The 26,322-nt window shown below is 43.4% G+C and overlaps 1 protein-coding gene across 1 annotated transcript in view; it reads right to left on the bottom strand.

Annotated features, from left to right (window-relative positions):
* LOC147022487 (unconventional myosin-X-like) overlaps window positions 1-2,973 on the bottom strand; it is a 304,547-nt gene extending 301,574 nt beyond the window's left edge. Inside the window, exons 1-2 of the mRNA XM_085893432.1 lie at window positions 2,668-2,973; window positions 508-695 (exon numbers count right to left, since the gene is read on the bottom strand). Coding sequence (XP_085749558.1) covers window positions 508-695; window positions 2,668-2,958 — 479 coding nt within the window. The 5' untranslated portion in view covers window positions 2,959-2,973. The remainder of the gene's footprint in view (window positions 1-507; window positions 696-2,667) is intronic.
* Window positions 2,974-26,322: the final 23,349 nt, after the last annotated feature.

Genomic DNA, 26,322 nt, shown 5'->3' with positions numbered 1-26,322 from the left:
AACAACAATTTTACCATCCATAGCTGAACAGTTCAATTCCTTGAGCACCCTCGTTTGGACAGAAAGTGAATTATATAATTGATCATTTGCTCCTTTCCTCCAGGCTGTCCGAGTACATCATGCTCCAAAGCATGGTCAACTGTTGTTGCAGGTTCCACTTCATTCCTCTGAGGTTTGATCACTCACAAATAAAGGCACTGTACTTTACAAATGCTGATTTGAGAGTGGGTATCAGTCGAAACAAGCTTTATACAAGACAAATACAGCAGAATGCCCCCAATAGACATCGACATATTACATATGCAACAATGTTGCCATTATTAACCCCCAGCGAAATTGAGGCGAGTTCCATTGATCGCTCAGGTGGATGGTCGGTTAAAATACAGTCATCATTTCACGACACTGGTTCGGGCAAATAAACCCAAATATTACATCAAAAGTTGTACACGTAGATACGTTTGAAACATTCCTCAGTAGTCACAGTTATGACATAAAATGGAACCTGACCTGATGAGGACACACTGGTTTCTGTTACACTTCCGCAAGCCAAGGTGGCATTCACTGGCCACACCGTAGATGTGTGGCGGTAGATGTCCCAAATGCCGCCCACGGTACCGAGCCATGGTTGTGGAACTGTATAAACCAGGCACAACCTTGTATGGGTTTACCGCCACCAAGATCTTGCTGATGTACGTCTGCTGGCAGTGATGAGGGCGGTTTATTATCGACGATGTATCAGTGCAATACAAGGATACCCAAGAGGGGGCAATTCATGTCATCATGCCTGTGCTACATCAAAAACCCAGTGCTCATCTGCTGCAGGTAACATTGATGCTACAGCTAAACTCAAACAAGGAAGTGGTCCAGGGTATTAGCACACAATTTGGCCTATGCTTTCAAAAATGATATCATGCATTAATCAATAACCCTAACCCAAAATGCAGACAAGATGGCCGTTTTGACATCGTCATCTGAAGGCCGACAGGCTGAGAATGGAAGGGTCCCTGTGAGCAAAATGTCAGAAAGACAGTAATTAGTTAAGCTCATCCTAGTGAATTAGATAACGAGCATCGAGTCTATCACTGCCACAAAAAAAAACACCCCAAAGAAACCATCAGAGGCCGGAATGGGGTTTGAACATGCAATTAGTGGTTTACTAACTGAGCCCAATGACTCACCACTTGACTGCAGCACCAGAATCAAACAAATACGATTCATTTAACATAGATTTAAATGGAATCATGTTATAAGGAACACTCATAATATATTTGGTTAAAACAAATAGCACTTTTGTGAGACAATGACATTTTTAACAATCGTACACTACATTGCCAAAAGTATGTGGACACCCCTTCTAATTAGTGGATTCGGCTATTTCAGCCACACCCATTGCTGACAGGTGTATAATATCAAGCACACAGCCATGCAATCTCAATAGATAAACATTGACAGTCGAATGGGCCGTACTGAAGAACTCGGTGACTTTCAACGTGGCACCGTCATAAGGTGTCACCTTTCCAACAAGTCAGTTCATCAAATTTCTGCCCTGCTGGAGCTGTGCTAGTGAACTGTAAGTGCTGGTACTGTGAAGTGGAAACGTCTAAGAACAACAACAGCTCAGCCATCAAGTGGTAGGTCACACAAGCTCACAGAACTTGACCGCAGAGTGCTGAAGCGCGCTGCGTGGAAAAATCGTCTGCCGTCGGTTGCAACACTCACTAACAAGTTCCAAACTGCCTCTGGAAGCAACGTCAGCACAAGCACTGCTCGGCGAGAGCTTCATGAAATGGGTTTTCATGGCCGAGCAGCCGCACACCAGCCTAAGGTCACCACGCGCAATATCAAGCATCAGCTGGAGTGGTGTAAAGCTCACCGCCATTGGACTCTGGAGCAGTGGAAACGTGTTCTCTGGAATGACGAATCACGCTTCACCATCTGGCAGTCTGACGGACAAATCGTAGTTTAGTGGATGCCAAGAGAATGCTACCTGCCTGAATGCATCATGCCAACTGTAAATTTTGGTAGAGGAGGAATAATGTTCTGTGGCTGTTTTTCATGGTTTGGATTGGGTCCCTTAATTCCAGTGAAGGGAAATCTTAATGCTACGAGATACAATGACATTCCAGATGATTCTTTGCTTCCAACTTTGGGGCAACAGTCTGGGGAAGGCTCTTTCCTGTTTCAGCATGACAATGTCGCCGTGCACAAAGCGAGGCCCACATAGAAATGGATTGTTGAGATCGCTATGGAAGAACTTGACTGGCCTGCACAGAGCCCTGACCTCCACCCCATCGAACACCTTTAGATGAATTGGAATGCCGACTGCGAGCTAGATCCCATTGCCCATCATCAGTGCCCGACGTCATCAATGCTCTTGCGGCTGAATGGAAGCAAATCCCCGCATCATTGTTCCAACATCTCGTGGAAAGCCTTCCCAGAAGAGTGGAGGCTGTTATAGCAGCAAAGGGGGGGGGGGCAACTCTATATTAATACCCATGATTTTGGAATGAGATGTTGGATGAGCAGGTGTCCACATACTTTTGGCCATGTAGTTTATTTGAATTTGACAGAAAACAATGAAATTGTTTATTTACTTATCTATTTTTAACTTCAAAATCATACAAGTACGTGTGTTGGGCCAATGAAGATGAAAGTCACATTTCTTACATAGATCTTGTCCTGCCGATAGCGGAAGTGCAGGTTGAACAAAATGGCTGCCTCATGGAGCTCCTCCAAATCCACCATGTCAGCTATTCCCTCAGAAATCGCTGCCAGAAGGTTCACTTGACTTTGCCGGAGCGATGCCGCAATGGTGTCTTTGAGTGTTACGGCAGAGTCGGTAACATTGGTAATATTTGCTCCGACAGGAACTTCCTGTTTTCTCCAACCATGAAGCGTGGCTTCATCACAACACTGCGCTTCTTTATCTTCATTTGAAATAAATATCGAGCTCTCCATATCTTCTGCCAATCCCAAGAGTTCAAATGCAAAAAAACCTGAAGGACATGCAAATGAGAGTTGCACATAATTAACATCTTTGTTCGTACGCTTCATATGTTTGATCTCGAGACTTCCATTCTCACTAAACTTATCGACCACTTCCTTGCGGAGGAAGGCTGTCGTCGTTGTTATGTACATTTATGGACAAAACCCAAACAATGCTTCACAAGTCATGAAGGATCAATCATTCTCAACACAACAATGGTATTCTCAACATTTATTCACTTTTGGTGGTAAAATTTTAGGGGGAAAACAAATCTTGTCCGTTACGTCATTTTGCTGTCGCAGTTCATCTGCAAACTTGAAATCAGGAGGAATTGTCATTTCCGTTTATCAGGTGCAACTTCAATGGCATGAAAATGCAAACATAGTGGAACAGCATTTGGCTGCATATGGTGTTTGCTTGGTTTATGATAAACGAGCAGGGATACCCCGGCATTACCTGGTGCTGTTCTAATCCTGTTGGCATTTTGACCAAATCAAGTTTTGGTTTTTTTTTCTATTTTTTTGTGGGGGCCGAAAACACTTCCCTACACCCACCAAGGATCGGGGTCAGGATCTATCTCGCACCTATGGAGATTAAAACCAAGGATCGGGGTCAGGTCAGGATCGGGGTTAATACTATCTGACTTTTTTGTCACCAAAACCACTCGCTGGCACTCACTAATGAACCTCTGAAAGTTTGACGAAGATTTGTTTGACCATCTTTGAGAAAAATGGCGATGCACACGCATACGCACGCATGTTCGACAGAAATCAATGCATCCCGAGAATGTACCTGCCGAGACGAGGAGGTGGTAGTGACCTGAAGGAACTCAACCAAGTGCACAGAATTACGTCTGTCTGACCGGCTGAAGACGTGAAAAGTTCAACAGACTACAGAATCCAATTCGTAAATAAGCACAAAGACAGCAAGCCAGAGAAGGTATCCCCAACCCACCTATCAAAAAATTCCCAAAGAAAGGTTCAAATGGAAGAGAAGTCACGCATGAAACCGAAACTAATGAATAAAGCCCCAATGATTACAAAAATAAAAATAAAAAGACAGAAGAAAAATATAAAGCAAAATATCAACAGATATACACGGACAATTGGGAGAAAGACAAAAGATCAGGAAGATATAAAATAGACTTGGACAGATTAGGCATAGACAAAGAAGGATCACTGGAATGGTTAATAAGAGGTCAGCTCAACTGGGATTGAGAACGAATCATTATGAATGATTAAAACCAAGGACACTACACGAATGGCTTGAAAAAAAAAATATGGGAGGACTGAGCCAATCGGACAAGTGTAGATTATGAAAGGTAGAAACAGGAAGCACAAGTCACCTCCTATCATGATGTAAAAAAAAAAAACTCATGTCAGAACGGCTGTACACATAAAGGCATAACAAGGTATGAAGAGTAATCCACTGGTACATTTGCAAAAATCTTCACTACCCCAATTCTAGAAAACTCATGGAAACATGAACAAAACTAGGAGGGTACTCTACGACGTTACGACATCACAGATATGCCAACGCCCACATTATTACATTATTATACACACTTGTGCCAAGTTTGATTTAAATTCCTGAACCCACATTAAAAATATTAAATAATTCTGGCTGCCAGACCATGCGTCCAATCAAGTTGTAATTTAAAACGTATATTCCCCATGAATGCTCAATCATAAATGTGACGTTTCACGTTGATTGATGCAGCAGTTCAAGAGAAATATTTTTTTTAAAGATTTTTGTTCAATCCAATGTGGCTGCCAGACCGTGGGACCTATTAATTATTCGTGAACACCCTAGTATCCCAAGGCTTGGGGAAAAAGTGGGTGAAGTTTCCTCTTGATCTATCAAACTGTTCTGGAGAAGAATATTTATTTTAATGTTTGAGGGTAAATCCAATATGGCTGCCAAACCATGTGACCTACGACATCATAATCATCATAGAAACATTCGACATGAGTAGTCGCACCTATGGAGAAAATTGTGTCAATCGGATAAGCGGTTGCAGAAGAAACAGAAAATTAGCACGGATGGACAACCCGAAAACATAATGCCTCTGGCGACTTAGTCAGTGGAGGCATAAAAAACGACAAATACAGGTACATTGAAAGTACACCGCCCCCATGCCAAATAAATAAATAACAAATCCTTCGCACCCGGCGATGCCGCTGTGCAGCACATGGACACAGAATTGGGACACAGAAGAAATTGCTTTTCGGTTCCTCTTTAAAATACGCAGAAGGAACCTCATCCTGCAACACCGGACGCTCCGATAAACAATGGAACATTAAGCGAGGTGAGGATCTTATTTGGACTCGCAGCTTGTATATTTATCAAACTAAACAATTATAACGGTAGAGTCGGATGGGAAGGAATATCACCCCCTGATTATACTGTTTATCATCTTTAACGATCACACTCGAGGGGCTATATCTATCTGGATGACAGCATCAGACACAATTTCAAATGAAACATCTTCAGGATATACCAAACAAAAGGACTGAGAGGATGTACATAAAACAAGGGGGGGGCAGCTTACTCTAGCCTTCTTTACAAGACCTTCTTATCCCCACCTGGCGATAAAAAACGACTTTGTGATCAACGCCGAGGCAGTGGTATCACGTGACTGATTAAAGTTTTAACATTAAAACCAATCCGCAGGCAAATTGCTGCTTGCGATCCATAAAAGGCTACAAAACACCTTTATATGCATCACTTGTGCTGCAAACATTTCAAAACAGTCGACAGATGTCCCATTATTCCAGAACAATACCTGTACTTCCTATTTCATGACTTTCCAGGGTTATTAGCCAAACAGACTTCAAACCTGACAATGGACAAAAAGAAATTTAATCTACAGCAAACAGCTGGCGATGGTGAGATCATAATACAGCAAACAAGATGAAATGAATCTCTCAGGTACACCATGGGGAGGTCCACATGTCATGAGAAATGGAAAATGAATCTTCATAACAATGAACAAACACTCAAAACATCCAACTTTCATTCTCATCCCTTATAAACAGTGCGCTGGCGGAGAAGCTCATCGGCAGTTAATAAGAATATTACCAACTTATCATTGTATTTTTAACACGACATCATTGTGTAGTGTGCACTGTACAAGTCATTTGTTTGGAGATATTTGATCTTTTTCAGATGTTTCTTTTACTCCTCTCTTCAAAGCACAAAAAGGATGTTTGTTAGTTACACCTCCTCACTTCAAAACAGTACTTTTAAACGTGTTGAGTTTATTACAGCCACCACCGAAGGAGGACAGAGGTTACATTTTCATCCCCATCTGGTTGTCTGTTTGTCTGTGAGCAGCATGTCTGAAAAAGTTAGATCCGGATCTGAATACTAGATACTAGAATCCAGGTGGGCAGAGGTGTGTGCTCTACCGAGGGTGCCACACCAGTTTTGTAAACTACCATTCCCTTGATAGTTTTGTACACGAGACATACGACAAACTGTTGTTTTACAATTTGTTTATCGCACTCTCCATCGCTCCATACTCCTGTTAAGGCGCTGTCACACCTTGACGATTTAGCCAGCAATGGCAACGTATAAAAATGTATGTAAAACGTTGGCGTACGCTGAAATTTTGATGTTTTTTTTTAAGTTTTGGTCGTATTCATAACGTGTTGTTCATATGCAAAACATATTAGTAATGGGCACAGAACGTTTCGTTGTCTTATAGATTAACTTATACCAACGAATGCTTAGCCTGTTGTCGGCGTTCACAACCTATGCCCAACGATAGTTTAACTTTGGCATAGCGCGCTGCACGTATCGCCGACGAACTCGTGGCGTAGCCTGTTAAAAACCTGCCGCACGCCGATTTAAATCATAACCGCCTGAGAATTGGAAGTGTCAACCACGCAGACACACCTTGACAATTTAGCCAGCGTATACCGACCTATGAAAAATTTGCCCAACCAAGCTGGCACACGTCGAATACGGTATGGGTAAGTTGTGTATACGTTAGGAGCACGCTGAAAAACGATGAAGTACGCTGTCATATTTCGTGGTACATCTAGTACGTCGTGAAATTTCAAGCATGCTGAAAATTTTACGACGTACTCACCGTATGGCTCACACGTTCCGCTACACTGGGAATAAGTTGTAAGCGCGATATGCGATCGTTGACACACGTCGACACAAGTTCCTTGTAAGTTACTCATCAGTCGAAACACGTCGAGGTAATGTTTAGCGTACCCGAAACTTATTTTCTCCGTCAAGGCACATTTTCTTTTTTTTCTCCTTGGCTCCATGAAGGCACGTGACGAAATATCTGAAGTTGTTGTTGTTGTTGTTTTTTTTTAGTCTAAACGGCAGGCCAAAACAGCAGGCCCAAGTGACAGGCAACAACTGTAGGCCCTCCAACGGCAGGCAACAGTAGGCCCAAATGGCCGGCTCAAACAAGAGGCCCAAATGGCAGGCCCCAACACAGGCCCAAACGGCCGGGCCCAACAGCAGGCCCAAACGGCCGGGCCCAACAGCAGGCCCAAACGGCCGGGCCCAACAGCAGGCCCCAAACGGCAGGCCCCAACAGCAGGCACAAATATCAGACCCCAACAGTAGCCCTGAAATGGCAAGCCCCAACAGGAGACTCAAACAGCAGGCCACAACAGTAGACCAAAACGGCAAGCTCCAACAGCAGGCACAAATGGCAGACCCCAACAGTATGGCCCAAACGGCAGGCCCAAACAGTAGGCCCAAAGGCAGGCCCCAGCCAGACCCCATCACTAGGCATCAGCCAGGCCCCAAAAGTGAGCCCCAACAGTAGGCCCCAGGCAGGCCCCAACAGTCAGCCCCAGCCCTGCCCCAATAGTAGGCCCCAGGCAGGCTCCAACAGTAGGCCCCGACATCAGGCCCCGGCAAGGCCCCAACAGTAGGCCCCAGTCAGGCCCCAACAGTAGACGTCAGCCAGTCTTCAACAGTCAGCCCCAAGGCAGAGATACTGTAATAAGTGTTCAACCAAACACAGCTTTCCGATAAAGATAATGCAGATGGAAACTCTAACCCGAAAAAGGCACTCAGCAATGAGGACTCCTCAAAATTGCCTCCTCCTCCTCCTCCTCCTACCTCCTCCCCTCCTACATCCTCCCTCCTCCATCCTCCCTCCTACATCCTCCCCTCCTCCTCCTTTCCCTCCTCCTTCCCCACCTACCTCCGCCCTCCTCCTGCACCTCCCCTCCTACCTCCTCCCCTCCTACCTCCTCCCCTCCTCCTTCCCCCTACCTCCTCCCCTCTTACATCCTCCCCTCCTACCTCCTCCCCTCCTACCTCCTCCTTCCCCCCTACCTCTGCCCTCCTCCTGCCCCTCCCCTCCTACCTCCTCCCCCTCCTCTCCTACCTCCTCCTTCCCCCCTACCTCCTCCCTCCGCCTCCTCCTGCCCCTCCTCTTCCTACCTCTTCCCCGCCTCCATCCCCCCGACCGCCTCCCTCCCCCTCCTCCTGCCCCTCCCTTCCTACCTCCTCCCCTCGTCCTGCCCATACCCCTCCTACCTCCTCCCCCTCCTACCTCCTCCCCCTCCCCTCCTACCTCCTCCCCCTGCCCCTCCTACCTCCTCCCCTTCTCCTTCTCCTCCTACCTCCTCCCCCATCCCCTCCCCCTCCTACCTCCTCACCCATCCCCCCTACATCCTCCCTCCTCCTGCCCCTCCCACGCCTGCCTCCTCCCCGTCCTCCTGCCCCTCCCCCGCCTACCTCCTCCCCCTCCTACCTCCTCCCCCTCCTTATCGTAACGTTGGATATTGGAAATCCGAATGTAAAAATCACATGTCTCGACCTTTTCCATCAGGTTCAGTGCAATTACTCAAATGACATTATAACGAGTCGTTTTCCCTCACACCGTAAAACCATTTCACATCGCTTGTGGAGCGATGGTGATGTTCGACCTGGTATCGGTAACTTTGTTGTATTGCAGCCAAGCTGTTTACGTATCGGTAGTTTGGCTCTGAATTCGTCTCGATCACACACAAGCCCCCCTAACAAACGGACGCCAACGTTGTCAGACGGAATGAAAACCCGTCATTCTTGTTACAAAAACAGCTAAAATTGATGAAAAAGCGGCCGAAATTGAAACCAACACAGTAATTACGGTCGCAATAGCAGATATAATGGAAACCAACATGTTTATTCTACACACAAGAACGGTCATGACGGAAGCAAAACGGTCAATCCCGAAATAGAACGGTGGGGAACGGAAGCAACATCGGTTATTTCGGTCGCGAAACGTCCGAGAGCGAAACAAAAGCGGTTCATTCCGGTTACTGTGGTGCGAACAAGATGGCGGATGCAGTGGAACGCCCTGTTACTGTATGTAAATTTTTAGTGCTTGTGCCTCGAACATAAATTTAATATAGAGAATATATAGTGGGTAGTACCTGATGTAGTTTTAACAATTTATTAAACCGAATTTTGTTGTAATGATAATGTTTGGTTTGCCTGTATTTCGAGCCCCCGAGTGAGGGATCACTAGTTGTGAAGGCCCAGTTCAACATAGGGGATAGTGTATGGGATCGTTTTACAGTTTTTACTTCATATTAACTTTGGTATTTTATTGGAATTTGCAATTTATTATTACTATCAAATTTTACCTCTTGCAAATATAAACAATCAATCGTCACTGATCGCTGCAGCACGGGGGCACGAATTTCACGAAATGTCAGCCACACATTAAGCCAAGAGGGCACATTTATCGCTGCTTGTATAATATCCCGTACCACAAACGGGTTTTCATTAACAGACATGATATATTAAAGGCAGACTACGTTAAAGTTAACTTACCATAACTTCGAGAAATTTTCAAGCCGCCATGTTTTCCACGTTATGGTAACCGGAATGAATCGCTTTCGCTTCGGTCTCCGCCGTTTCGTGACGGAAATAACCGATGTTGCTTCCCTTCACCACCGTTCTATTTCGGGATTGACCGTTCTTGTGTCCGTCACGACCTTTCTTGCGTGAAGAACAAACGTGTTGGTTTCGGTTATATTTGCTATTGCGACCGTAATTACTGTGTTGGTTTCAATTTCGGCCGCTTTTTCATCAATTTTAACTGTTTTTGTAACAAGAATGATGGGTTTTCATTCCGTCTGACAACGTTGGCGTCCGTTTGTTAGGGGGGCCTGACACATGCACAAAGCATCACATAATTATTTTTGTTCTGTTGGGTAGTCGATCTAGTCGAAAAAAAAATTTTTGTTTAATTTTTTTTTTGAAATTTGTTCTACCCTTATTATCAGTTTTCCGTCGATATGTTTGTCTGTCTGTCTGTCTGTCTGTCTGTCTGTCCCTCTGTTCGGTCCAGTGATCCGTTAATACAATGGCGATTTCGATGAAACTTGGTTGGTAGGTTCATACCATGACCTAGTTGTGTGCAAATGAGAACCGTTGATATGGACATCACCGTTGCCGAGCAATGGGACTTTGAATTTTTTGAAAAAATCATAAAAAAAACATTTTTTTCGAAAATCAAAAATCGGGCCACGAGCGACTGTGGGCAAGTACCTTCAGCCATATTGTCAAAATTTCCAGCTGGATCCCTTGAAAACTGTCGGAGAAGATAGACTTTGAATGAACCCTGGTCAAAAACAATAAAAAAACGAAGTTCGTTATATCTCAGAGACTATGAGTCAGATATACATGAAACTGGTATGGTAGGTTCATGGTATGTCCTAGTTATGTGTGAGAAAGAACCGTTTTATGGACCCCTCCGTTGCCTAGCAACGGCCGAAAAACCTCTAAATGTGGGGGTATTTTAACGAAAAAACAATCTGCAGCATTAACCCTTGAAGCGAGAATCATGAATTTTCTTGTGCTTAATCCTCAAGTCATTCCCCATTGAACGGGCCCATCGCGTCAGGTTCTATTGGGTAGGCAACTACCCATGTCTGCCTACCGGCTTGTCTATCTGTCTCACAGTCAAACAAAATTGAAAATCATTCCAAACAAGAATATTATAAAAGGGCACAAACTCCTCTTCTTCTCCTTTCGGCTGCTCCCGTTAGGGGTCGCCACAGCGGATCATCCTTATGATCCGCATAGTGATTTGGCACATGTTTTACGCCGGATGCCCTTCCTGACGCAACCCTGGTCGCCTCTTACGACACAGGGATATATGGTACACCTATTTTAACCGGGGTATACACCGGCCCAGTATAAAAGGGCACAAACAACAGGCATAAATAACTAATGGAAGGTGTTAAATAAGGTGGCGTATAAGACGCTGTATCAAAGGTGCAAAACTTCCGTAATTATTTTATACAGTCTATAAATTCTTCATTTTATTTCAATTGAATTATATACTTGAACACGAGAACACAAAGTGTCTTTTTAGCACTTTTAAAACTCTTCTGTTTCACAGCACTTGGACAAAATATTACGTCGTTTCAAGTCATCTCGATCAATCGAATTTGTCGCTTGTAGACCCCGTCCCTGTCCTTCTTTCTCAAGACTTCACGGAATAAACTCTCTCGTTGTGAATGATCATCGGTAAATATTTATCATTACATCGGCAAATAATGATAATGAAAGTTTGTGTTTACACTTCCCCATCAACTCAAAGTCAGATAACTCCCACTATGATCATACCAGTTTCCTTTTGCATTTAATGTTGAGGCTTGTGGAAGAACTAGAACACAACATATGCTAAAAGACAGTGGAAAGTGGGAAACACACCAACAAAGAAGCATGGGTGAGGAGAAGAATGAGAAGGTGAGGGGAGGGTTTGGGGTACACAGGGAGTGATCAAGCTGGATACAGGAGGATAAAAACTGGAGATGAAACCAAAATGGAACAAAATATATGAGGTGCAGTGAGGAGGAGTGATGTCAGGGACACATCGGCCATTTTGGAGTTAATGCCATATAGCACTATTTTAACCCTTACCCTATCATCTGAACCTACCATCATAATATCATTAAAAAAATGTCACTTAAATCACTCCTCCTCGCGGGGCCTCGTATATAAAAAGGCAGCGAGTGGGGAGGGCAAAATAACCTGGCAAGGAAGGGGTGCCTTGGGGAGTGTTAATGAGGGTAGAAAATTATACATAAAGCTCCAAACACAGTCTATGCAATTGAAAAACATTCCACAAATTCAATTCTTTAAACAAAGGCTTCGCCCGTGACATAATTGTACTGAATGTAATAGTGCGCAAAGCCATCTTCTGAGTTAACATTGTACACTTAATATTAGTTTCATAAGTGCTAGCCCACACTTCTATTCCATATGTCATATGTGGCTGTTTTAATGCCTTATAAATTAAAATCAAAATACATCTTAGGACAAAATTTTGCAATCTCTATAAAATACCAACTTTTTGTCAGATACATTTTTTAACCTTCTCAAGATGATTTTTCCAAGTGAAGTGCTTGATGTATCATCAACCTCACTTACTGTGGTTTCGGCAATCGTGAGGCCTCCCTATACAGCGATGGTTTGTCGTAGTTCTCTAACGAGCAGAAAATTTGTCTTTAATAAATTAATTGAAGGTTTGTTTACATTATACCAACTTGTAACCATTTCCATATGTGTACTTACTTCTCTCATATCTACTACAGTTTTGCCCTTTGAAAAAGTATGAAATAAATTGGAATTATCAGCTAAAAATCTAAAATTTAAATAATCAGTGGCATTTGGCAAATCATGAATGTAAACACGAAACAAAGTTGGTCCCAAGACTGAGCCTTGTGGAGCACCACTAAATATTGGCATTTTAAAGGAATTTCTCCACCATAATTTACAAACTGAGTTTGATTTAGTAAATAATTTATAAACCACTGTATTGGTAATCCTCGTACCCCATAATGTGCCATTTTACCACGTAAAATATCATTATCAATTGTATTGAATGCTTTTTGGAAATCTATAAACACTCCAGGAGTTATTCTTCCCTCATCTAAAAATTTTAACATATCATTTGCTAAATTCATTAAGGATAATTTAGAACTGTATTGTTTATGAAAACCAAAGTGTTGTTTATAAAGTACGTGATTCATTTCTAAATAAAACAAGTATTCTTTCATTTACCAAATTTTCAAACACCTTGGCTAAAAAAGATAACACATGTTGATCGATAATTAACTGAATTGTCTTTTTGTACTTTATTATAAATTGGTCTTCCTTAAGCTATTTTCATTGATTCTGGAATTTTTCCTGTCAAGAAAGTGATTATTAAATAAAAATAAACGTTAGTGGTTTTACAATGAAATGTGCCTCATCTTTAATCAATCGAGCTGGGATATTATCAAAGCCACATGCTTTTTATCTTCTCTCAAAGATGCGAGTTTGTCCTCAACCTCACATTCCATAATGGGTTTCCAGAAAAATGAGCATCCAACTTCATTACCAATATATTTACTAAAGTTATCATTTACAACAGTAGCAGGGATTTTTTTGGGGCTTATTTAGGACCAACATTTATAAAGAAGTCATGAAAGACTTCCCCTATTTCTGTCGGCGATGCAAATACTTCCTCCCTCCCACGTCTTTCCACACATAGCTGCTCAACATGAGTGGATTTCGATATCCAATTTCTACTGTGAAGCAAATCATTAATAGTTCTCCATGTCTGACCAGTGTCATTTCTATGAGTCATAAATAACCCACTGTAGTACACTCTCTTTTATTCCTTAAAACGGTTGTTAAAGTATTTCAATAGGCTACCTCTTATATCTCGCCAAATCCTCATTGTCATGATAACATCCAATGACTTTAGAATACAACTTACACTTCTCCTAATTGATTTTTTTAATAGCTTTTGTAATCCAGAGCTTTTTATTCTTATTCCGATGAATACATCTCATCATGATTGGTTAATGTCTGTCACAAATCTTTTAAAAACACTCTAAAAAAAAAATTAATTGCTTTATCCGCATCAATACATTCCATCGCTCCTTGCCACGTTTTAACAGAAAGATCTTGACAATAGGTCTCCTTACCATAATGTTTGTAAGATCTGGAGTTTACTCTTTCTTTAAGTCTTTCTACTAATCTATTCACAAAAGTGGCAACAGTTGGGAAATGATCAGATATATCTGTAAAAATAATCCCCATGTGTACAGTATTTAAAGATAAGTTAGCATAAATATGATCAATTTGTGATGTCTAAGAGTCAGTGACTCTAGTGCACGTCTGTATTAACTGTTGCATCCTGACGCATTGTATGTGATGTAATAAATAATTATTCATAAATTTCTAAATGATGAATATTAATGTTAAAATTGCCCATAAAAATACATGGTGTTTTATCTGCTTTCATATTTTATAGTGTACAAAGCAGACTGTTTTGAAACTCAACAATATCTGTATTTGGTTTCCTCGATAAACTCCGATAATAACCTTTCTTTTTCCAATTTCTGTCTGGAGCCAAATAGATTCTGTAATTCTAATATCCCCTTTTAAAACCTTAGATTTAATTGAATGGACATAGGACCCAACACCTCCTCCTCACCTTGCAGCATTACAGCAATTTAATTCCACTGAGTAACCTTTACGACATAACGTATTTGAGAAGGAAACTTGCCATACTTCTGATATTACAATGATGTGAAAGTCTGTTTCTATACAATAATCTAAAACCTTCAATATTTTTACTTAATGATCTTACATTAATGTGGGAAACATTAAATGCATTCTTACATACTTCATTAAAAACTGAATCAGAAGTATTTGGGCATAATTGGAAAAACTTCACATTCAAAATATTATCAACCATGTATAATCTTCTTCTTCTTCTTTCGGCTGCTCCCGTTAGGGGTCGCCACAGCGGATCATCCGTATGATCCGCATAGTGATTTGGCACGTTTTACGCCGGATGCCCTTCCTGACGCAACCCTTGGTCGCCTCTTACGACACAGGGATATGGTACACCTATTTAACCAGGGTATACACCGGCCCAGTATACTGGTACTCATTTCGCCGACCTCAGAAGGATGACAGGCTGAGTCAACCCCTGGTGTATTAATTCAGTGGCCCAACGGGGCTTGAACTCATGACCTTTTGTATCCCAAGCCGCTGCCCTAACCACTGCGCCAACACCAGGCTATCAACCATGTATAATATACCAATATATTATAAACCATGTATAACACCATGTATAATAATTTTCGATAAATTTAACCATAGTGTACAAACTTTATAAAATCATCCCACAAGATGAAGTTCCAAGTTCTCATATTTCACGTCTTCAATGCAAACATCAAACAAGTCATTTGGAGTATACAGCATTTTCTAGGAGTCATCAGTCATTTTGCAAATGGTTTCCATTCCTGGTGCTGATCCCTTTCACTGATGGGGCCTTCGTAGCTGCTCTCGAGACAGCATATCTCATGGAAGTAAGATCCGCATTGATGAAGACTCCTCATGATGACTTCTTCCCCTTCAGTTTGAACCTATTATCATAGAGTTTATTTATCTTTCTTCTGGTGGAAAAACGTGCAGTAAAATTGTCTGTCATGGTTTTGGTGCAATGGCTTGATTTGCTCTGGGAGGTGGGCCAAGACAATGGCAAATTGAAATATCAACAAGAGAGACCTGTACCTCTGCGTGTCACTACCCTTCAAAACTTTCTCTATCAAACCCTCCTCATTCACCTCCTCCGACTCTGTGAGACCAGTGATTCTCAGGTTCTCTCTCATATGGAGTGCAAGTTCTGTAAAGAGACAAACACTGCTCTGCCACGTCCGGAGACAAACTCCTGTCTGGACAGAAGCAATGTCCGGACACGTCCGGAGACAAACTCCCGTCAGGACATAAACACCGCCTGGACACGTCCGGAGAGAAACTCCTATCCAGATATGAACACCGCCTGGAGCCAAGCTATCTGGAGACAAACTCCGATCTGGACACATCCGGAGACAAACTCCCATCTGGACACGTCCGGAGATAAATACCATCTGGAGACAAACCCCACCACCGTCCAGACATAATGACTGTCCGGATACAGACAGACAGAGACAGAGACAGAGACAGAGACAGAGACAGAGACAGAGACAGAGACAGAGACAGAGAAAGAGAGACAGAGAAAGAGAGAGAAAGAGAGAGAGAGAGAGAGAGAGAGAGAGAGAGAGAGAGAGAGAGAGAGAGAGAGAGAGAGAGAGAGAGAGAGAGAGAGAGAGAGAGAGAGAGAGAGAGAGAGAGAGAGATAGATTCGGGGTAGGGGAGTTATCAGAGAGAATATGTTACGCCTTATGAACTAAACACACACACACACACACACATGTTTGGCCAATATTGGCAATTTTTCGGGAATCAGCAGCAGGTTGGAGTCAGTGTGATTACTGACTACAGTACGTACTGTATACAACCCAGAAACCTTGAGTAGCTTTCACCGAAAAACAACGAGATTTATATCGACGTTTCAGGGAGATGATCACAAACGTCATTCTTTATAAACAGTTGTGTGTGACGAGTGGAAGAAAAAACTTGGCTCAGTAATTTAGAAATCACGTTAATGCGAAAACGGCTCAGAAATCGGGCGTTATCAAATATATTTTGCTTTGAAACTCACAAAGAGAAACATTTAACCTTTGTAAAGCAAATCCGATAACCAAATGTTTTAGAAACAGGCGCGAGGACAAAGAAAAACCTGATAGAACCTCCATAAGATACGGGATGAAACTTTGCCACCACGGCATCCATAACAGACATGGCATGTCCACAAACTCGTGGTGAGTCCGTACAGATCCAGATCTACCCATATGTACCACGTCCGTGTGTGTTGTATATGTAACTCAACCTTGGAGTAACTGTGGACTGTACATCCTGATCAGGACACAAACTGTACTGTGCAGCTCGGTAAGTGGCTTAAGCACTCAAGCACTCCATCTGAACACCTGGCTTGGCAAACAATTACCAATTAGCATCGATCCAACTATGCACCCAGAAACGGCCGTGCAATGTCTGAATTGGACAACTCGACACTTTTTGCGGAGTCAGAACTGCTGATACTTTGAAACCTGGAGCTCACATGTTGTCATAATGCTTAGTTTAAGAGATTACAGTTATTCATATTTGCAAATTAAATAAATCCACGAACGCTGACATCTCCCTGCGTTTATAAGCTTTGCAATGTACCCAGCGATTCATAGCTATGATGAACAGGCATTCGATAATATTTGTGAGGAAAGTGAAAAAATAACTATTGTTAAGAAATTGTTGAGGCCTGTTCCAAGTCAAAGCATTGTTGAGCAGGACAAATAACATGGTGGCTTCAGACCCCACCGAGGTTACCCAGGAAACGCCTTATGACCCCAGACAGCGAGGTGGCCGAGGATCGCCTGATGAAAGATATAATTAAATAAGGCCGTTAATGATCTTCAAAAGGGGTGTTTTAATTAACTCAACCACCCAATTTTCACTCTTGCACTTCCTTTGAGTTTTATTATTATGCATGCAAAGTTTCAGGCTGTTAGGTTTTATAGTTTTGGAATTATGGAGGAGAAACACTCACACACACACACACACACACACACACACACACACACACACACACACACACACACACACACACACACACACACACACACACACACACACACACACACACACACACACACACACACACACATTTCATACAACTTTGAAATGTACGTGTACCTAACGTCTTTAAAGTGTACGTGGACAGAATAAATATTTGTGGAATTTTGCCGGTGGCCTCCTTCCGAATAATTAATTATGTAAGTAGGTACTTCATGACGAGGCCGATTTTAATGTTTATTTACTTCACATAACACAGTATGTAAATTACATGTCCATCAGCTTGTTTATAAGCCTTGAAAAGTAAGGGTGAAAACCAAAAAATACTTTTAAACCAAATATCACTATTTTCATTCCTCTGCATAACATGAGAATGAACACACCTTCATCGGGCGGTGTATATTCGACTGCTGCCACGATCGGTGCAGACCAAACATGCTTTACCTCGTTTGAGTTGTAATCAAACTGTACCTTTGTTTCCTCAAAACGGGATCTTCATTTAATGATAGAAAACACGTTATTCACTCTTCAAATTTACTTCAGAGGTCTGTAAACAATCTGAGGTATGTGGAGCGAAAAAGATGGCGGCAATTTCTGTATTGATGGAGGGAAAGGAGCGGGAAGGCATGACCTGGAGAATGGGTGGCGCTTATGACCCACACACAGACTAACACAACCACCCACAGACCAACACACACACACACACACACACACACACACACACACACACACACACACACACACACACACACACACACACACACACACACATCCACCCACAGCCCTACACTCACACATCCACCTACAGACAAACACACACACACATGCATCTACAGACCAACACATTCACACACCCACCCACAGACCTACACACGCACACACATCCACCCACAGACCTACACACTCACACATCCACACACAGACCAACACACTCACACATCCACCTACAAACCAACACACTCACACACCCACCCACAGACCTACACACGCACACACACCCACCCACAGACCTACACGCCCACCCACGGACCCACACGCCCACCCACGGACCCACACCCCCACCCACCGACCCACACGCCCACCCACGGACCCACACGCCCACCCACGGACCCACACGCCCACCCACGGACCCACACGCCCACCCACGGACCCACACGCCCACCCACGGACCCACACGCCCACTCACGGACCCACACGCCCACCCACGGATCCACACGCCCACCCACAGACCCACACGCCCACCCACAGACCCACACGCCCACCCACAGACCCACACGCCCACCCACAGACCCACACGCCCACCCACAGACCCACACGCCCACCCACAGACCCACACGCCCACCCACAGACCCACACGCCCACCCACAGACCCACACGCTCACCCACAGACCCACACGCCCACCCACAGACCCACACACCCACCCACAGACTCACACGTCCACCCACAGACCCACACGCCCACCCACAGACCCACACGCCCACCCACGGACCCACACGCCCACCCACGGACCCACACGCCCACCCACGGACCCACACGTCCACCCACGGACCCACACGCCCACCCACGGACCCACACGCCCACCCACGGACCCACACGCCCACCCACAGACCCACACGTCCACCCACAGACCTACATGCCCACCCACAGACCCACACGCCCACCCACAGACCCACACACCCACCGACAGACGCACACGACCACCCACAGACCCACACGCCCACCCACACACCCACACCGCCACCCACGGACCCACCCGCCCACCCACGGACCCACACGCCCACCCACGGACCCACACGTCCACCCACGGACCCACACGCCCACCCACGGACCCACACGCCCACCCACGGACCCACACGCCCACCCACAGACCCACACGTCCACCCACAGACCTACATGCCCACCCACAGACCCACACGCCCACCCACAGACCCACACGTCCACCCACAGACCTACACGCCCACCCACAGACACAAACTCAGCTTCATCCGTTCGATGTAAAGATGGTGGGGATTCCTGTCAGTGAAGAGACGGTTATTACATTCTGGTAAATCTTTACAATTGAATTGTAGCTTCTGTCGTTGCTGCCGGTGGAGGTGTTCCTTGTGCTGTCTGACTTGACTTGGCCCGCGAATACGTCGGATGATGCTATCACCTCCGAATCCATAGTCAAGGTGTTGAACCACCATATTAAACTCGGCAAGTCACTGCAGTTACCGCGGTACGAGTTCGATAACCTGGTTCGGCTTCCTCATGAGAGGTTGGCTGATTTTGTTGCTACACTCAGGCATCTGGCAGGGGGTTGCCGTTTTGGTGACGACGAATGATCGCTGAGATTGAAGGATCGTTTTATCGCTGTGTTACGGGATGACAAGATGGTCGCATCGGTTCGTCGGATAAAGTTGGAAGAGATTACGTTTGCTGAAGCCGTTGAAACTGCAGCTGTCATGGAACAAACCAGAAAGGATGTTCGTGCCATTGTTGGGGAGGACTTGTCAGTCAATGGCACAGCAACTGGCAGGTCACGTGATCACAATTCTCCCATCTTTGTCAGCACATCAGGACCCACTTCTGCCATCGCAGGGCATCGCAGGGCCAACTGCCACAGCAGTCATTAAAGTGTTGTGGTGGTTCACACTCTCATTGGAACTGTGTCACTGGTGTGGTCGGACAGGCCACGTGCGGAGGGTCTGTCAGGGCCAGACACCGTCATCAGTTAATGTGGTGAAGGCTAGCAGTGAGGTTGATCAACTTGGCATATTTCCCATGATGACAGCTGTAAATCACTCATTTGAGGTGTCTGTCTGTGTGAATGGCAGGCGAGTCAACTTTACAGGCCATCTCGTGAGTAAACAGACCTGGTGTCATTTGGGTTGTTTGGCGTTAACCTCAGAACACACCAATCTTTGAACCTACACTGGGGAGTTGAACCTACACATGGGATGCTGCCCTAACAACCAATGAAATAGGATAGGCTACTGCACTGTACTTGAACCTGCAACTGTGCAGGTCTTTGTCATAAGATGGTATCACGTATCCTTTTTAATTATTTTTTTTATTATTACGGTTTGAATTTGGTAATTTGTTGACACCTCGAATGAATGAAAACAATCCGAATCGAATCAAATCCCGCCATTTAAAAACACTCGAAAGTTCTGATAAATATCACCGAGAAGAGGAAGGGCGAATTGGAAATCACAGATCGAGTGACACGTGGTGCCCGAAATGTGGTCCACGTGATTGCAAGTGTCGTGATAGCGCGTGCGGAATCCTGGAGCACGTCGACGTGGCCACGAGCCTGCGGGGTTTTCACAAACAAATCGGGTCAACCCCGTGAAATCCCGGTCACTTGCCATGTTTGCAATCGATGCTGGCAGACGAGACCTCCTGCTTAACGTCCATCCGGAGGAAGGCGCACAATGATGCGCCATCGTGCCTGCAAGACACCAGGATAGCAGTTTACAGCTGGGTCGACATTCAAACCCAGGCTCGACGACTCGGAGGCGACTGTGCATACCCCGGGTCATGTTGCCAGCCCAGTGTTCACAAAGGGAGGTTGATGAACTGATGAGTACACCTGGAGTCACAGTGAAAACTGCTCATACAGTTTTACAAGGTCAAGCCAGGTAGCAGGTGCTGCTGTTCAAACATGTGTTTTAGCTCTTATTTCAAAAAAAAAAAAAAACCAAAGCAAACATTGGTTGTACACACCATGAATCCATCAGTAACATTCAAAGCCAAAGCTCCATTTGCGGCAACACGGAGAGCACGAACAGAAACACATTCACAAGAAATTTCAACATCGTGCAAAGCTTACAAGAAACACGTTTTCATCCCACTCAGGACGTCTGAAATACCATCGACAGGATTGTTGTGAATCCATTGTTTTTGTGGTACACACAGATGAGGGTCATGGAAGAGCTTGAACATTGAACAGATCAGGATCCAAAATAACAAGAGTAACAAGAGTAACAGCAGGGGGGAGAGAGAGAGAGAGAGAGAGAGAGAGAGAGAGAGAGAGAGAGAGAGAGAGAGAGAGAGAGAGAGAGAGAGAGAGAGAGAGAGAGAGAGAGAGAGAGAGAGAGAGAGAGAGAGAGAGAGAGAGAGAGAGAGAGAGAGAGAGAGAGAGAGAGAGAGAACACCAACAACAACAACAGCAACAGCATTAAAGGCCAACATAGAGAGAGACTTAGACAAGTAAGGGGAGTGGGGAGGATGCATAGGGTAGACAAGATAGATACAGAAGGAACTCTCAGGAAGAAAAAACCTTGAATCTGGAAGGAGGGCTTAGGAGTTAACTGGGACAGAAAGGATCATGGTTTAGGATGGGGGATAATCTGAGATGGTCTTGAAGACCTGGAGGGAAAAATGAGGTTGAAGAGGATGTGGAAGTTGGTTCCACGGGTGTAACAAAGAGAGGAACAAATGAGTAGAGGTGAGCAGTGATCCTGGATTTTGGTAGTTTCACCAGAAGAGGGTTGATGATGGACCGTGTGTGCCCTCTAGAAACCTGGGGAGACAAAGCACGGAGAGAGCAGCCGGTGCAAGGCCAGAAAGGAGGCGGAAGAAGACAGACATACCACCGACCTGTCTGTGATGGCAAAGTAATAGACCCAAAGACTCAACTTCATCGCGGGAGATTCCAATGATCTTAAAGGTCTTGGTTTCCACAGCGTTGAGCTGAGCAAGGTGTGATGCAGGGGAGTGAGCCCAGAGAAGAGAGCAGCACTCCATCAAGCTGTGGATGAAAGTCTTGGCAGTGGACAGGAATTCCGCTGTACCAAGGAAAGACTTTGTACGACGGATGATACCCAGTTGGCGACTGGCTTTGGAGGCCAACTTTGAAATGTGGTTTGTCAAAGAAAGATCATGGCTTTCAAAGATGAAACCATCAAAAATGGCTGAGAGTGAGACCCAGGAGTTTGATTGACTGAACTTCCTCATTGCTTGGGTGAAGACATGTCATAACTAGAACGGCACTCAGTGGAGCACATACCTCCGCCAGCCTGAACACTTTATGTTTCGTTTCCCACTGATCGGCCAAATCTGCATCCGGACCTTCAAGATCGAATTGGCTTGTTCTTGTCGCCGACCCAATTCATCCACCAAGTTTCATCCGAATCAGTCCACAACATTTTGAGATATCATGCTTTACAGTAAACCCTAAAATATCATGGGGGGTTAGGTTCCTGGAAACTGCCGCAATAGTGGAAAACAAGGGCCAATGGGAAAACGGGGGTTTGGTTCCTGGACTTCGAGAAAATAGAGAGGAATGTGGGCGGCAGCCAGAAATAAACATGTGTTATATATGTATATGTATATATATATATATATATATATATATATATATATATATATATATATATATATATATATATATATATCATGTTAACATTTAAAATAATCTTGTAAATAAAATGAATTCAGTATAAAACTAGAAGGGCACTCGGCAAAGGGCATACCTCCACCTGCATCCACATCTTGGTTTGGATCTTCACCAAAATCGAATCAATTCGTTCTTCTCACACACCTGTCCATCAAGTTTCTAACCGTCCACCAAGTTTTGTCCGAATCCAGACTGAACTTTATGAGATAACGTGCTATATGTTATTTTTGACCCAATCTCTCAATGATGAAGAATCACTTTAAAATTCTAGGATCCGAATCCAGAGCCGGAGCTTCACCAAAATTGAATCACTTCGTCCTTGTCACACACCCAACCTGCCCAGCACATTTCATCCGAATCCATCCATAACTTTTAGAGAGGGAAAGGGAAGGCCGCATGAGGAGAGGGGAATGGAAGGCAGCATGAAGGCAGCATGAGGGGAAGTGAATGGAAGACAGAATGAGGAGAGGGAAGGGAAGGCAGCATGAGGGGATGGGACATATTATAGTGATGAGCAATGTCTATTGAACATGCTGCCTTCCCTTCCCATCTATTGAACATGTAAAAGTGAGCATGAAACTTTCATATTATCTTCCATAACCTTTCCGAAATAGTTCCAAACTGCACTTCTGGACTTTTTAAAGACATGTTGTCAAAACTTTATAAGTGGATGTATTGACAACCAATCAGCATGCTTTATCAGCCAACCCTAAAGACTTGCTAGTCATTTCAAAGGAACACGCCCTCTGGACGTGTTTAGTTTGCAAGTGACATGCTTTTCCTGCGATATTGCAAACGGGACGCCCCAGGATCTTGGTCCTTTTCAATTAATAGATTATCAGGTCAAATGTAAGCTGAATGTGCCCAACAGGGACAAAAAAAATTACTCTGAAAAAAATGCTATATTTCTCAGAAGTAGCAATTACTTGGAATCGATGTCGATTCCAGTTCACTGCTCGATTCCTTTTGATTCCTTGGTTGAAATCTATTGCTTTGGAATCATTTCTGCCCATCACTATTAAGCACTCAAGCAAGCACTCCAACAAAATGGCTGACAAGGAACTGCTGGCTTGGCAAGTGATACTAAACTGGAAACTACACATACGATTTCAATGAAACTTTACCACAATGTTTATCACCATGGATGTAACAATATTTGTTCATGGCATTTAAAAAAAAAAAAAAATATATATATATATATATATATATATATATATATATATATATATATATATATATATATATATATGCATAACGACATATATTAAAAAAAAAAATTTACATCTACATGTGTATATATATATATATATATATATATATATATATATATATATATATATATATATATATATATATATATATATATATATATATATATATATATATATATATACACTAGACGATCCATGAACCCGTTGGGTTCCAGTTGTGACAGCGGTTGATAAAAAAAATCATTTCAATAAATAAATAAACAAGCAGTCATAGACTGGTACTTACGAAATCGTCAACTTGACCTCTGACCTTGTCTAATAAAAGCTGTCTCTCGAGACGGTAGCGACGCAAACCAGAAGTTTCTATGATGATTCTGTACCAAACCATCAAAAATCGAATGTTTTGGATGTTTGACCTCACTGTGACCTTGACCTTTGACCGATTTTGACCAAAATCTAATCAGTGCTAGCCACCACCCTCCTGAATCACGTGGTGTAATTTGACATTGGTAACTTCTTCCGTTCTCGAGTTATCATTTTTTGGATGTTTGGCCTCACTGTGACCTTGACCTTTGACCGATTTTGACCAAAATCTAATCAGCACGAGCCATCACCCTCCTGAATCACGTGGTGTAATTTGACATTGGTAGCTTCGTCCGTTCTCGAGTTATCGTTCCTACAAACAAACAAGCAGTCATAGACTGGTACTTACGAAATCGTCAACTTGACCTCTGACCTTGTCTAATGAACGCTGTCTCGAGAGAAGGTAGCGACGCAAACCAGAAGTTTCTACGATGATTCTGTACCAAACCATCAAAAATCGAATGTTTTGGATGTTTGACCTCACTGTGACCTTGACCTTTGACCGATTTTGACCAAAATCTAAGCAGCGCGAGCCACCACCGTCCTGAATCACCTGATGTAATTTGACATTGGTAGCTTCTTCCGTTCTCGAGTTATCATTTTTTAGATGTTTGACCTCACTGTGACCTTGACCTTTGACCGATTTTGACCAAAATCTAATCAGCGCTAGCCATCACCCTCCTGAATCACGTGGTGTAATTTGACATTGGTAGCTTCTTCTGTTCTCGAGTTATCGTGCCTTCAAACAAACAAACAAACAAACAGAAACGGAAGTCATCAATATACTTACGAAATCTTTAGATTTCGTAAGTAATAATAAAAAGATAGCTCCAGCGAACTATACCGCTGAGGTTGTTTGCATTGATCAAATTCTCGCGAAGAGTACTTGACTGAATCGGGAATTGATTTTTTAAATAATTTTTTTCTTTGTCCGATTTGAACGAAACTTGATATTGCGCGTCAATGTGAAAAAAAAAAAGCGGAGAAAAGAAAGTCGAAGAAATTATTGTGCGTCATCTTCGAAACACAATTATATTTATTAATGAACATGGAAGTATTAGATCAATATGACGATGTTTATTTATGCTTAAAAGTAAATCGTTCTTTGTCTATACTAAATGTTTGAGATTTTAAAATAAATCATTTCTAGAAAAAAGAAAAGAAAAGATAGCTTCAGCAAACTAGACCGCTGAGGTTGTTTGCAGTGATCAAATCCTCCCGAAGTGTACTTGACTGAATCGGGAATTGATTTTTTTACTAATTTTTTTTTTGTTGCCCAATTTTAACGAAACTTGATACTGCACACCGCAGAACGGTGAGTAAGGTGGCACTAAAATTTTTGCGCTATCGTGTGCCATTTTGGCTGTATTTCATACATACATATATACAACAAGAGAGTTTTAGTCATATAAAAATACAGCATATATATATATATATATATATATATATATATATATATATATATATATATATATATATATATATTGTTACGGATTTTAGAATCCGGTCTGATGAATGCATCCACACATCCAGGTCCTAAGACAGTTATTTCCTTAAATGTATGTTCAAATTAGCCCCATTCCCATGTCTAATGGGATCTTAAATGTGAAGCGTTGAGAAGGCTAAAGGATAGATCCCCTCTCTTATGGGAAGCTTTTTTCTTAACGACAGACACGGTCACACACATTTCTTTCACGAGCTTTGAAGCCCACCCCCATTCTTACTCAGCTGCAATCTTTCGCGAGTTCCGACGCCCACCTTTTTTGAGAGCGCACGGGTCGTCATGGTAACCGCGTGCCAGTGGGGCGGGGTGAGCTTGGGGCGGACTGACCGGCGGAGATGGCCCGGAGATATAAAAACAAGCAAGAGGTAAGTTCTGAAG

Source organism: Eptatretus burgeri, chromosome 8 (assembly GCF_056783735.1).
Source record: "Eptatretus burgeri isolate ZD-2024b chromosome 8, Ebu_testis_v1, whole genome shotgun sequence".
NCBI classification, from domain to species: Eukaryota; Metazoa; Chordata; class Myxini; order Myxiniformes; family Myxinidae; genus Eptatretus; species Eptatretus burgeri.
Note: the sequence above shows the minus strand (reverse complement) of the source record. Positions and strands in the feature narration are given on the sequence as shown.